The sequence below is a fragment of the Homalodisca vitripennis genome, chromosome 5 (genome assembly GCF_021130785.1).
Source record: "Homalodisca vitripennis isolate AUS2020 chromosome 5, UT_GWSS_2.1, whole genome shotgun sequence".
Classification (NCBI taxonomy): domain Eukaryota; kingdom Metazoa; phylum Arthropoda; class Insecta; order Hemiptera; family Cicadellidae; genus Homalodisca; species Homalodisca vitripennis.
The window spans coordinates 135,850,030-135,864,050 of NC_060211.1; the positions used below are offsets into that span (position 1 = coordinate 135,850,030).

The window sequence follows — 14,021 nt, forward strand, 5'->3', positions numbered from 1 at the left end:
AAATGGAGAGGCCTAAAATTTCAACTTTTTATTAATTTTAATTTTACTTTTATAATATTTTACTATAAAAATATATAATTATTACAAATTTCACGGATAAACCTCTCAAATATTGTATGAACTGCTTTATAAAATATTTAAGGTAGCTGAAACCATGTTGGCCATTCATCTTTAAACAATCTAGTTTAGTTAAACGTTTCTATATTTTGAAAGGGGCTGTTTGTTTTCTAATGAATACACCAATATATATTGCAGTCACATGAACTGCTGCTTTTATATTGCATAATATTCGAAACATTTTATACGGTTGCCATCTTAAAAATATAAATACGAAAAGATTGATACTAATAAAAGTGTTAATAACCCTTTTTTAATGTTAAAAAGTGTCCATTAACCCCGAAAATGTTGGCATATTTATCACAAATGTTCGCCAGTTTTAGTTGCAATTAGTTTAAAGCTGTAGTCTTCCTTATATTAAAGGTTTCTTAAAGATTCTAGAAAACGATTTACAATAATATTGTAAGTTATTTTACTTATAAGTACGTACAATTATTGGATAGTTAGGTTGTAACCGAAAAAATTTTCAGATACAAATTAATGCCATATTAAACGGTTAATTGAATAAGACAGCCTAACCAATACCTAAGACAAGTATATCTTATGTACCTAAGACAGGTTTGGCAGGAGTCCATTCAATGTATATGATCATATTCACCCTTTCACCATCTTTTGCATCATCAAATAAAGAGAAAAACTATTATTAGATTATTATGTCAATAACTAGTATGATAATGTCAATTCTTAAACAATAATAATAGTTGTTAAATTTAATTACACACGTTTTGGCACATAGATCGTAAAAGACGGTCACTCAATAATTGAGATGCAACCTTTTAACCGTTTTGAATCTTATTTGCACGGCAAAATTTTCAGTGTTCACATGTTTCAGTGTTATTAATGTTATATACTTATGACATAATTGCCAGTGATATTCGAAGCTTTTGAAAAGTATTAAATTTTGAAAATGATTTTAATAGGCCACATTTCTTATAAAAATAGTCTAAAATACTAAAGTCCTTCAGTTAACAACGTACATTCTTCGTTCATAACAAGAGCAAACATGACACTGCAAAATTATATTTACGCACTGTCATCATTAGAGTTACGTAAAGCTTAAACCAGAAGCCTTGTGCTGAAATTGCCAAGGCAGATCTGACGTGGGCTAAGTATATATACAAGAAACGTATGATAATACATTATGCATATCAGTTAGTTACTAGATCTACCTGGTACCAGCCACTGTGCAAAGATATGAGATTGCTCAGTTTCACTGTCCTTCTGTTAGTGGGTAAGATCACATTTATATTTGTATGCAGTAGTGAATTACACTTACAAGTAAATTATTAAAATTAAAAGCTATATATATTTTCAAAGTTTTATCAAATTCAGGTAAAGCAACCTGAGTATTTAAGTGATTTTCTTGCCTACAGCCGAGCTGAGAGGGTAAAAAAGATCTGTTCTGTTATTTATAACACATTTCAAAACTTTGCACCATTGATTAATATACACCACTAAAATATACAGTTTTCAAATTTGGCAAAAGTTGTTTTTAATTTTCTTAAATTAGTTAATGAGATTTACCTAACGTCTAATCCACCTAATGTAAAAAGGAATGATTTTTGCTATTTGGATTTTGGAATTTTCCCTTTGACCATGTTTGCTTCTGTTTAGTTTATATATATATATATATATATATATATATATATATATATATATATATATTGATACAAAAGACATACTAGTATGATGTAGAGGTACTAAAAAACCTTTTTTGTTATAATTACCTCTTCAATGCCAGTTGCAATAACACACAATAACATATTACATATTTATACATAAAACAACAACACTGACTAAAGATTTATATCTTGTTTCATAAAAACCGTCGTTTAGTTTGTGCAATGAATATAAATGGTAATCTAATATATATTCGACAAATATTTAAGGTAGTTCATTTAAAATTGAAATTGAAACCAACTAACCAAACTGCTTAATATTAAGTTCATTTTCGCATTGCGGAATAATTAAGTCATTTGTCTTACTGTTTTAATTTCTAGACAGTAGATGAGAACACTGAGACATAGAACAGTGTCAGGACACGCTGGCTACCTTAATTGCCTCATAATTAATTCGAGACAGAAGACAAATTGCTTCACTAAACTTCATGACCATTAGCTGTTGATTAATTCAAATATGAATTCATTTATATTATTTTCATCGTAATTTATTATTCATCGTAACTAAGTAATATGAGGTTTTCGAATATGGCTCGAAGGGTTTAGGTTGTATTTTCTTCCTTATACTGCTCAGGAGATGGTGCTTTTTACCAAACATTTATTTTTATATCGGTTTAAAGCAATTGTTTGTATACCGGAAGTCAAAACCTATTTTAACCCAATTTCCATGCGGGTGTAGTTTTTTTAATACTAACCGGATACAATTATTATTTCTTTAATTTTGTGCATATTTTATACTATGAGGAAACTGTATTAAACATTGCTAAAAATATTTCAACTAGATATTTATAATTCATGTATATTGAATAAAATTGCATAAACTGGATTTGTATAAATATTCTAGGTTGAAAGTTAAGAAAGACTGATATACGATTTCAATAAAAGAAATATAGATATCTTTTAATGTCAACAAAAATAAACTCTTGATACCAATGTACACTAAACGATTTACTACAACTAGTCTATTTCTTTATATCACTATTAGTAGTATGTCACACATTAAATTGTGCAGCTAGAAATATTAACCCATTGGCCTATTTCGACAAGTAATTCTTGCTACCATTTAGTTCACCACATATGAGGTACATGCAGTTGAACTTTAATTTTGTTCTGGAAAATACAAGAATAAAATAATTTAAATGTTTAAACTGGCATAATACAATAATCCGTTATGGTGAATGGAAAATGACGGCTGATGTAAATACACATACACGATTGTGAGTAACATTATTTATGAGGTTTTACAATGGAGTGAGTGGATTACAAGGTGGAGTCAAGCAACACCAGTACTAAAAACTGAAGGTGAAACTTCTTTTCCTGTGTTTGGGAGCAGTGATGGTGAAAGTGTAAAGCCATTTTCCGCTTATTTCTGTTACTGATGTTGAAGCCTTTAGATAGTTTCTGAAAAAGGGCTGAATTCATTCGTTGGATTTAGAAATGTTTTAATGGAGTGTGACTGACAATGTGTGATGGTTGATACAGAAAGCACCATATCTTACCACCTGTTAAACATTTTTCAAGAATTTTGTCATCTTCACCAGTCTGTCAATCATGCATCTGGTCTTATAAAATATTCTATTACCTCACTTCAATTACTTCAGGGAATAAGATCTTTTTCAGTCCAAGCACAAAAAGATGGATGTTCAACTCATTATTGTATAAACATCTTTAAAAAAGTGAAATTTTATAGATACATTACATATATTCTGATTTTGATTACATTCAGCGTTTTAATCTCATCTTATTCATTATTTTAATTCTTTTACTAAACAGTTTCAAGATCGTGTTAATTAAAAAGTTATATTTTTGCATTGGTGTGTTTTAAAAGACTAATACAAATGTTTGATGGAAAAATTGAATCTACATTGAAATCCTCTTCAATTAATTCCCATATTTAAATTTAATTGACACGATCGTCTTTCAGAATATCCTGGAAATATAGAAACAGAAAATTGAGTATGTAATGGTAGAAATTACTTGGCGCATTTTTATTCTTCTGAGAAAATTTTAACAAAAGATTGATAAACTACACGCAATTATCACAGTAGCATATCAAAATAAAACAATTTCAATTTAAACTCGTAATACTAAATTTTGGTTGCTATAACTCAATAATTTGATGTCGTACATGGAGCTAAAGAATGTAGATTATATATAAATATATATGATGGAATATAATGTTATTTAATATAATAAAAGGAATGTTATTTTTGTGATCAAATCTATAACTTTATCGTTAAATTTCGCTCATAAGAGTCCATGAATGAAGTGTAATTAATGATACGCTAACATGTGTTACAAGATGCTTGTTTTCTTGGGTTACAGTACATTAATAAATTTGGAGAACTTGAGGATTATGGATTATGAGGATTATCCTCTCTTCTTCTGGGGCTTTCCTCCTCCGCTATAACAAATATATCAAGCGAGCGAAATGCATAATAATAAAATATAACAAAATGTCAATAGAAGCATTTAATTCAGTCTTAACAACAGACTGAATTAAATGACTTTTGCTTATAAAATATGAAATGCAATATCAGGAACAGAAAAAATAATAAAATAGTGTTGTTTAAAACAAATTCACAGGTGCAGAATATAATGAATACGGTAAAATTTGTCGTGTGACTTACGTTTTTTCTTCTTGGCGTTGTATGTTTTTTTCGATTTTTGTTACGTGCTCATGGGCATGGTTTACGTATTAAAATATTAAAATTGTATTTAAGGCACCCCAAAGATTGAAGAACTGTTTTAGAACAGTTACACAAGAAAATATTCCATTGTGTATGGCGGAAATCTTCAAAATCCCATGTAGCTCTGGCTCAGTCTGCATTGGGAAAACAAACGTTTAATATCCACGCGAGTATGCGCACACATTAGTCACACTAAACGTCCAGAAAAGTAAAAGCATGGCCATTGCAGAGCACAGTTTCAATACAAAACGTCTTATATAATTCGACAAAACAAAAGTGTTGGAAAAATCCATTACTATAAAACAAGATAATTTAGTAATTATCAATATCAAATATAGCTGCAACAAAGAGATAGTGTTAAATTGTTTAAAAGTTGGCGACCTGTGTTACAGAAGCCGTATTGATCATGACTGGTCGGTGGTTATGTAAACTTCAGCCAATCATGATAGAGCTCCGCCCCTTCTATACAGACGACTGCTTATTATTGGCAGTTTCGGGTTAACAAATATTGACTGAATTAGACTCTCCACAGCGAGGCTGAAATATTTCAAGAAGATAATTGTGCAAGCAATGTTTTGATATGGCGTGAGCCGGAACGCTTTTTTGTAGTAAACTTTACTTATCAGTTTTATTTTCTAATTTTCATAAAATATAACATAGTCCAAAATTTTAAGTCTATATGTTTGAATTTTTTATTTTCTACTTATAAAAGGATCAACCAGATTGTATTCAGCTGTTTTTTATCACTTTATTTAATTGTTTTTGTTCAAATTACGTGTACTTTGGTATTGACCGAACCAATAGCGTACCCTCTTAACGTCTGTTCTGCTAAAACAAATAATAATCAGTGGAGGCTGTGTTTTGCAATTCAATTTTTTTGCGATTGCAGGTGTTCTGGTAGTGGCGAGACCTCAGGATGATGCACCAGTCGAGGATGGCACAAATTTGGATACAGCCTCAGAGGACATTCTGATATTACCACCAGAATGGCCAATGAACCTGACGGAGTTAGCAGGAGCTATACAGACGGACTTAGCAGGAGCTATAGAGGCAGCCAAGAATGGTACAAAAGTGGACCCCAAGTGTTGGTGGTGGTTTTGGTGGCCCGGGTACTACTACAACAGCTACTACTGGGGATGATCCAACGGTGAACACAACTTCCCTGAAAACTCTTCTTATAGAAGATATATACCTATTTTGTTAATTTATTTATATGATCAAATATATGTTTTTGTATATGTTCATTGCTGTCTCAATCTGGGAAGTTTCTCAGCCTCAGATTACAAACTTTACCTCCTCCAAATATGCTCTTAATTCGCCAAATAGTTTAATTAAATTACCATGTATTTGCAGTCGTCGAAATTATCTACTTCTCTAAGATTTATGCTATGAATTCAGATGGCATCATACTTTAATTTTGAAATTAATTAAATTTTTTAATTAAACATTCCTGTGCGACAATGGCTAGATGCACACTATCCGGATCATTGCATCGATAGAAGAGGATCAATTGAGGATCATTTGTCAAGGTCTCCAGACTTAACACCCTTAATCTTATTTGTGGGGTCACTTGAAATCAGTAGTTTTTAAAACACATCCCACTAGTGTCCAAGGCTTGAAAAAGGATCACTGCTGAGTGTAGATGCTTAACCAGAGAAACTTTTAGAAAGGTTAGTCAAGAATTTTAAAATAGGTTATTTTTTGCTTGAACAACAATGGCTACCAATTTGAACATTTTATTTAAGTTTACAACAGTATTCAGTGAGTAATTCTGTTTTAGTTAGCAGTAGTACAGTAGTTTTTAGATTAATAATTGTAAGAAATTATATTATTTGGCTGCTGATACCAAACGGATTGGCCGATTTCAATTTTTTTACCAAAATACAGCATATTTTGAGCTTCAATTTGAGGTGTCACAAGGTATTAGTTGTCATTTCAACATTTTGGCTTTGGGCACGGAGGTGAGCACCCCCATTTTGAAAATGTTTTTTTTGTTCCGTCAATTAGTACTATACATTCCCGTTTACAGAATTTTGATACTTCGGCTATAAGTTCTTCAATACAAGTTTGAAGTGTTCAAATGGACACTATGCATACACATTTGATCTTCATACAACTATCCTAAGCTCAATAACATACAGTCTAATAGTGTCCCCTAAATGTCATAAACTTACACGGCCACAATTTTTCAATTACTATTATTTTTAAATTTTTAAATATTTTATTAAATTCATAGTCTTTTAAGATTATTTCTCTGCAGGCGTAAATATACCAAAATACACACCTTAAAGAAATAAACGCGTTTAAAAATATGAAAAGTAGGTAGCTGTCTTATGAGGCCAAAATAAAAACTACTTAAGATAAAACAAGTGCCGTCTTGGCAGTATTTACATAAGTCGTGACGTTTGTGAGAAACATCTTTTTATTTATATATAACTTAAGGAAATTATACGATTGTAACTAAAAGTAATTTAAGAAAACTATACGTGTTTAAATAATCTTTAAACTTAAGAAAATTTGTATACATAAAAAGATAATATTACATATAATTAAATTTCCTGTACATACTTTAAAAGTTCCATAAACTTCTACATTTTGGCATGATTAAAAATTTTTCCAAAAATTCTGTTCAAATTCCTTTCACTCCTAGTGGACTGATAAAAAGATTGGGTTTTTTTATTTCACCAGTCCTCGTGGTATATTGTCGGGCTATAAGCAAAGTTTTTTATTAATAAACATTATTCTAAAGGTAAACAGGTAGCACTACTTTAACACAAAAAGTAGCTACAAGTAGTTTTTGTAAACACATTTTTTTATTTGTAAAAATACACAATAACTTTTCCTTTATTATTATTCCGTTATTTATTTCCTATCTTGAACGTAAAGAAGGTAAAAGAATTTGAAGAAACATGTTCATAACAAACTAGTTTGAAACTATGCATCATATTTTTTATAATTCACGTTATATTTAGAGAACATACTGTAAAAAAACAAACACATTATTAAGTCCATGCTTCGTAATTATTTCGTCTAGAATAAGAACACAAAGAGCTGTAGCAAAACATTATGTATAAGCAAATAAGACAACAACAAAATTATTCAGTAAACACAGGGTTTTATAAAGTCGCTAAACTTGACCCAGATGGTGAGATCAGCACATATATTTACCCTCCAGCGTTTGAGGGTTGGTACGACTGAGGTTGCAACAGCTCAAATTATTAAAGAAATTAGCTAGTACTAAGAATATTCTGGCCCTAGACACACACAAACCTTTCAGTAAAAACTCTTATTTTTGAAATTAATCTAATTTTATTTACTCTTCAGTTTCTAATCTTACTAACAATTTAGACATTTTCAAAGAATTAATTAATAGCTTCAGCAAATTTACTCGGTTCCTAAATAAGGAAGTTGAATAAACGGCTTTTTCTGTATGTGTAATCACATATTATCTGAAAGATCGTTAAAGCTCGAGTAAAAGCAATATGTATGTATGTCTTTATGTTAGAGGGGTCGGGGGCGGGGCGCAGGATTTCATTTGCATTCATCGGCGGTACTCAAGATGCTTGAATATTATCCCAGCTATCAGATGTTCAATCGAGATTCGAGTACCATGTAACTGTTTTAAACTGATTCTGAAGCATTTATAGATTGTTTATTTGATACAATTTGCACATGCAAATAATAAAAATTACGGAAGTGGTTATTTATAAGTGATCTCTTCCACCATACAAACGTAAAGTGAGTAAGGTTGTCTGGTTGAAGTTATAATAATTATGGTATAGAGAATAAAAATTATTGTATTTACAAAATTTAAAATATTTTTTTAATAGTTAATGCACTCAGGCAACAATTTTACGCTAGTTAACTTTTATTCCGAAACAGTAAATCAGTTTAACAATCAATATTCAAAACACATAAATGTATATGCATATACGTGTGTGTGTGTGTGTGTGTGTGTGTGTGTGTGTGTGTGTGTGTGTGTGTGTGTGTGTGTGTGTGTGTGTGTGTGTGTGTGTGTGTGTGTGTGTGTGTGTGTGTGTGTGTGTGTGTGTGTGTGTGTGTGTGTGTGTGTGTGTGTGTGTGTGTGTGTGTGTGTGTGTGTGTGTGTGTGTGTGTGTGTGATTTTTCATGAAACGTAAAAACAAATTAATTAATTATTTGCTGTAGCATAAACATGAGATTTTTTATACTAGCTCATGTAGTATAGACTTATGATTGGGTATATTTTCAATTCGTTATAAAATATAATACTTTTAAATAAAGTTTTTTTTATTTTCGCTCCATCTAATGTTGCAACAGCGCCTCATGACCATTCTGGTTTTGTAAAATATCTTTGATCAGTTTTATCATTAAAAACGAATACGTTTACTTTAAAAATGTATTATGTTTTTTATATATTCGAAAAGACGTTTTATGTTTTTTGCATGTTAAGGCAAAAGGCCATTTATAAAGCTAGTTATATTTTACAAATCAGGTAAAAATACCTTTTCAAAATCAATTATAATGTATATCCTTATAATATTATAAATGCGAAAGTGTTTTTGTTTGTTTGGTTTGTTTTCACGTGTAAACTACTCAACCGATTGCACTAAAATTGTACGTGGACATTCATACGGTTCCTGGGATGAACATAGGCCTACTTTTATTTCGGAAATCCCTCCGGGCTACGCTCTACCGGTTTCTAAAGTTGTGTGAACCTGTCAAATATTATCAACTGTTCTGTATAAACATTGTTTATTATTTTCAATTTGTTTACATATATAGTGAGTACATTATCTAAGAAATAAGAAATAATTTTAACGGCGTTTTAGATTTCTGCGATTAGGAAAGTGCTCATCTACATTACAAAATACCCTAAAACATAAATAATATGGTCAGAACTTGACATCGAAGACTCTGTTTAAAGCAGTCGGCAAGAACTATGCTAGATGAAAGTTCGATGGACTGTGCTTTCGAACTAATGTACCAATTCCAACTGTAAATTATCAACATTTACAACAGTTTTCAGTTTATAAAGAAAAAACGAGTAATGTCATTGTTAATGTACGTTTAACTGTACATGTTTACAAATATTAAGTATTAGATATAAAAAAAATGTTATTGTATAACTTTTAACATAATTTTAACGACTGATATAAAACCCATTTTATTTCACTTTTGACAGAAGTAAGCTTCTCTGAAATATAATTCAATTGGACCAGAAATGCTTATACGGAGGAAAACCTACAACATGGCGCAACTGCTAGTTATAATAATAAATTTAAAGCATTATAATGTTGATTTAAATTAAAGAATAGTTCGTGATTATGCCAAAAGTTTGTTATATTATTATATAACGATTTTCTGCTATCTTTAGAATTTACATATATTACTACAATCTAATGTAAAATGCCACTTTGCGGAAGGACAAATAGTGATTCGAAAGACCTCTTTCCAATTCTAAATCATTCCTGATAATGAGATTATGTGCATTTACGTTATTACTGCCTAATACACTACCTTGTGGTAGAAACATTAACTACCGCGATCTATATGATTTTAAAATTTATATCTATATCTATGCGGATACGCAACTAAATCAGACTTATTACACTATTTAAATTAATAAAGTAGGCCTGGTTTTAAACAGTTCCGAAATTAGTTTACAATTTGTTTAGATTAAGGCATTCTCTTGTTACTCATTCCGTGCTAAGTACTAAACAACTGGATATTGAATTAGTTGTACAATACAGTCTTTCCGCTTGAATTGTTTTATTCTGTAGCCTTTTAAACAACAGCCATTTAAATGTAAAATTGTTAGAGATTTTCTTGTAGAATTTCACCCGTTGCACGGAGTACGTTTTCTTGTAATCAAGTATACAACCATCTTATACATGCATATAGATTATGTAATTATTTGCAGTCTAGGTTTAGGAGTCCTTTTATAAACACCCAAACCGGTACAACAACATCCATTTTTTCGTCATTAAATAGTTAGAGTCTCGTCATTAAATGTTACTACATTTTATCGCCAAACACAAGCAGCACAACTTGTTTGAACTTATAATTTAGTCCTTGTTAGTTGCCCATAGAATAAGAATGAATAACAGTTATTTTGAATCAAATGACTGAATCTTCAATACAAAGAGCTAACTTGAATGAACTGGAACTGGTCCTGAGTAAAGGTGTGCGATGAAAACAATACACTTAAAAATAGGCCGTTATAGCATTAAATATCGTGCTTCGATCGTGATACAAAATTAATTTAGACAATTGCAATAAACAATATATTTTAAGATCTTAAACATAAAGTGATTGAAACCCCTCTATAAAGTATTGAATTTACCCTCGATTCTAACCCTACCCACCTTGCGGCCTGGAACTATTAAATAGACCGAGCAACTTGGTTTTAAGTTTAAAACCAAGCAAATAAAGTTATGTAAACATTCTAACCATCATACTGTTTACACAGATGTAGAGTTATTAAATAGTACCTAAACATTTTTCTTTTCTTCATTTTGCTATTTTTAATGATGTTTTCCTCTGGCTTTCAACAGCAGGTAAGCCAGTAAAATGGTTAAATGAAATTTCCTACTTATCTCCAATTGCCTGTTGTGGTGTCATAATTTACACCAGTGCGCTTGTATCATTCGCTGTGTGTTATTAAAGCCCATTACTAACAAAGAAGTCACAGTTAACTTCCTTTCCGTCTTTCCGAAAGGTATCTTGAGTACGGATAGAACTACAGACTTGAGAGTTTGCACCCAAAATCTCATTTCCATATAGGCAAGATTGAGTGAGTTGAGTGATACATGTCCAGTCACGTGGTTTGGCTGAGCAACAACAGAACCTATAATGTAGACAGCAGTATGTTTCTCTTCTGCCTGTTTGTTTGTCTAAACCTAATTAGGAAATTTGCTTTTAAGTTCATCAATATCTTTGTACGCGTTTTAGTTATTTTAAATAAATAATTGTCATTATTAAATAATAAAAAATATTGCATCTAATATAAAACTTCCACTATAGTGATAAAATATTATTTGAATGGATATGTTTTAAAAATCGTACAGATCACATTATAGACTAAATGAGCCAGATTTAAATGGAATCATTTACCAATTTTGGTATTGAAACTACTTCACACGTTTTGGTGCTATGTTAATCCCAGCCCCTACCTAAGTAAGCGCAACTATTAGATTTACTTACAAATTCATAAAATTTGAATTAGGTTGCCTCGAAGTTTCAGCGCCTCAATGATACAAATATTGGTTGACGAGGTTTTTACTCCATTTTATTATTTATTGCTGTGTCTCTGAATAATTTTCTCAGGTTAAGCTCAGTTAATTATTTATTACGATACTAAAATCCCGGAATTCGAACATGGAGCCACTCAGCTCATGTGCCAAAATTGAAGCATAGCTTCGTCAATCTATTTATGAGTAGTTTAAGTAAGTAATAGTTTCTTCAATTAATTAAAAATTACGATTTGACTCTTAAAACATATTATGCACAAACTATTAAAATCTGTTCAGTCATTAACAGACACAAAAATATAGTCAAAGTTATTATTGTGATTGTAGAATTCAATCTGCAATAAACAGTGTTGGTAACAACTTTTAGAAATTAATAAAATCATGCACATGTTTAGAGATATAATTTGATAACCCACCAAAATATTCACATTTTTAGACTTCTAGCAATCTAAAAGGAACAAATATATTGTGTTTCAGTAGTAAATAATATTACACAAAACAAACAGTAGCCTAAAACGAGCATTCTATTACCAAGAACTGTTCTTGGTAGTAGGATAAGATGGTTTTAAGCAACAAGGTAGGGAGCGTGTTCGGCTCTTGTATGAATCACATTACCCGAGGCTGCGACTAAAGCCCTGTCACAGTCTCGAGCTATGTGTCTTATACTTAAACAGAGAGATAGTATCTCAGATGAGATGAGTTGCGAACTATCTAATCTCGGTAGGCTTCTTGTCTGAGCCGTCTCACCTTCAACACTTCATTTTACATAACGCGCTGTTGACATTACGTTATCACATTTGTGAAATCAGGGTAAAACGTATAATATGATTATGTAACTTAGCAGAACAATATTAGCTGTGACCTCTCTAGTTCACGGTGCGTACAAATTTACTCAAATATTATTTTCATAAAAGAGCGAGCGTTCGCGTGGTTGAGTACTCGCAACTCTAGTGGTGGTGTTAATGAGGTTGAAGTGCCATTCTCAAATCATAATTCATTCATAGTTCATTGTCATTATTGTTATGAAGTTTACAGCTAATTTCCATCTGGACAATAACTCTCGGCCCATTAATTGGCACTTATAAGTAGATTAAATGCAATTCGCTTGTTGTAATCATTCTCATGCCTAAATTTCCGGTTAAATTTTGCAAATCATCACCGGTTATGTCCAAAATATTCCAAGATGACACCCCCTTCAAACTTGAATTTAAATAAAAAAATAATTAAAAAGTACTTGCCCTACTGAAATTTGCACCTACCAGGCGACGGTGTTAAAAACTTTGTGTGAATCAATTATTTTGTGTTTGTTCGCTTCTGTTCTGTATGTCGAGATACTGAGATCGGCTCTATAGTATTAGCAATTAGTGATTGCGACCTAAGAACCAAGTAGCCGCCTTGCATGCGAGCACCCCTACACTCGCGAGTGTGTTTTAAATATTAAAAAAAATCCCCAGCTTCTTCCTTGAAAAGACATGAGGTCACTATTTTCATGACTACGTTTGCAATCATCTGACTAAGATTTCCACAATGGAGTTCAGTAAAAAATCTATTCCATGCAGTTGAACAATATTGAGTACACTGCACGTTTCTTGTACAGTGCAAGGAAAAGAGAATTAAGTATTAAAGAAAGTAGTTTTACTTACGCTGAAAAACTGTGTTCTTTAATTTTGATAATAATGAAACTATTTCCATTCTTCTAGTGATAAGAATGAATTACAGTTATGTTGAATCAAATGACTGAATCAACAATACACAGTGCTAACTTGAATGTGTTTGAAATCAAGTCCTCAGTGAAGGGGTACGATGAAAAGAATACACATAAAATTGGCAACTATAGCATTAAATATCGTGCTTGGATCGTGACACAAAATTGATTTTGACAATTACAATAAACAATATTTTTTAAGATCTTAAACATAAAGTGATTTAAACCCCTCTAAAGAGTATTGAATTTACCCTCGGTTCAGACCCTACTCACCTTGCGGCGTGTAGATAGTACACAGACCAAGCAACTTGTTTTTAAGTTTAAACCAAGCAAATAAAGTTATATTAACGTTCTAACCATCATACTGTTTGCATAGATTTAGAGTTATCAAATAGTATCTAAACATTTTTCTTTTCTTTATTTTACTTTTTTAATGATGTTTTGCTCTGGCTTTCAAAAACAGGTAAACCAGTAAAATAGTTAAATGAAATCTCCTACTTATCTCCAATTGCCTGTTGTGGTGTCATTTTACAGCAGTGTGTTTGTATCATTGGCTGTGCGTTATTAAAGCCCATTACTAACAAAGAAGTCACAATTA

At 31.3% G+C, this 14,021-nt stretch overlaps 1 protein-coding gene across 1 annotated transcript; it reads left to right on the forward strand.

Annotated features, from left to right (window-relative positions):
- Positions 1-1,192: 1,192 nt before the first annotated feature.
- Positions 1,193-5,730, forward strand: LOC124362912. The gene is made up of 2 exons (XM_046817802.1): positions 1,193-1,348; positions 5,376-5,730. The coding sequence occupies exons 1-2, from the start codon at positions 1,246-1,248 to the stop codon at positions 5,624-5,626; spliced, it is 354 nt and encodes a 117-aa protein (XP_046673758.1). The 5' UTR covers positions 1,193-1,245; the 3' UTR covers positions 5,627-5,730.
- Positions 5,731-14,021: the final 8,291 nt, after the last annotated feature.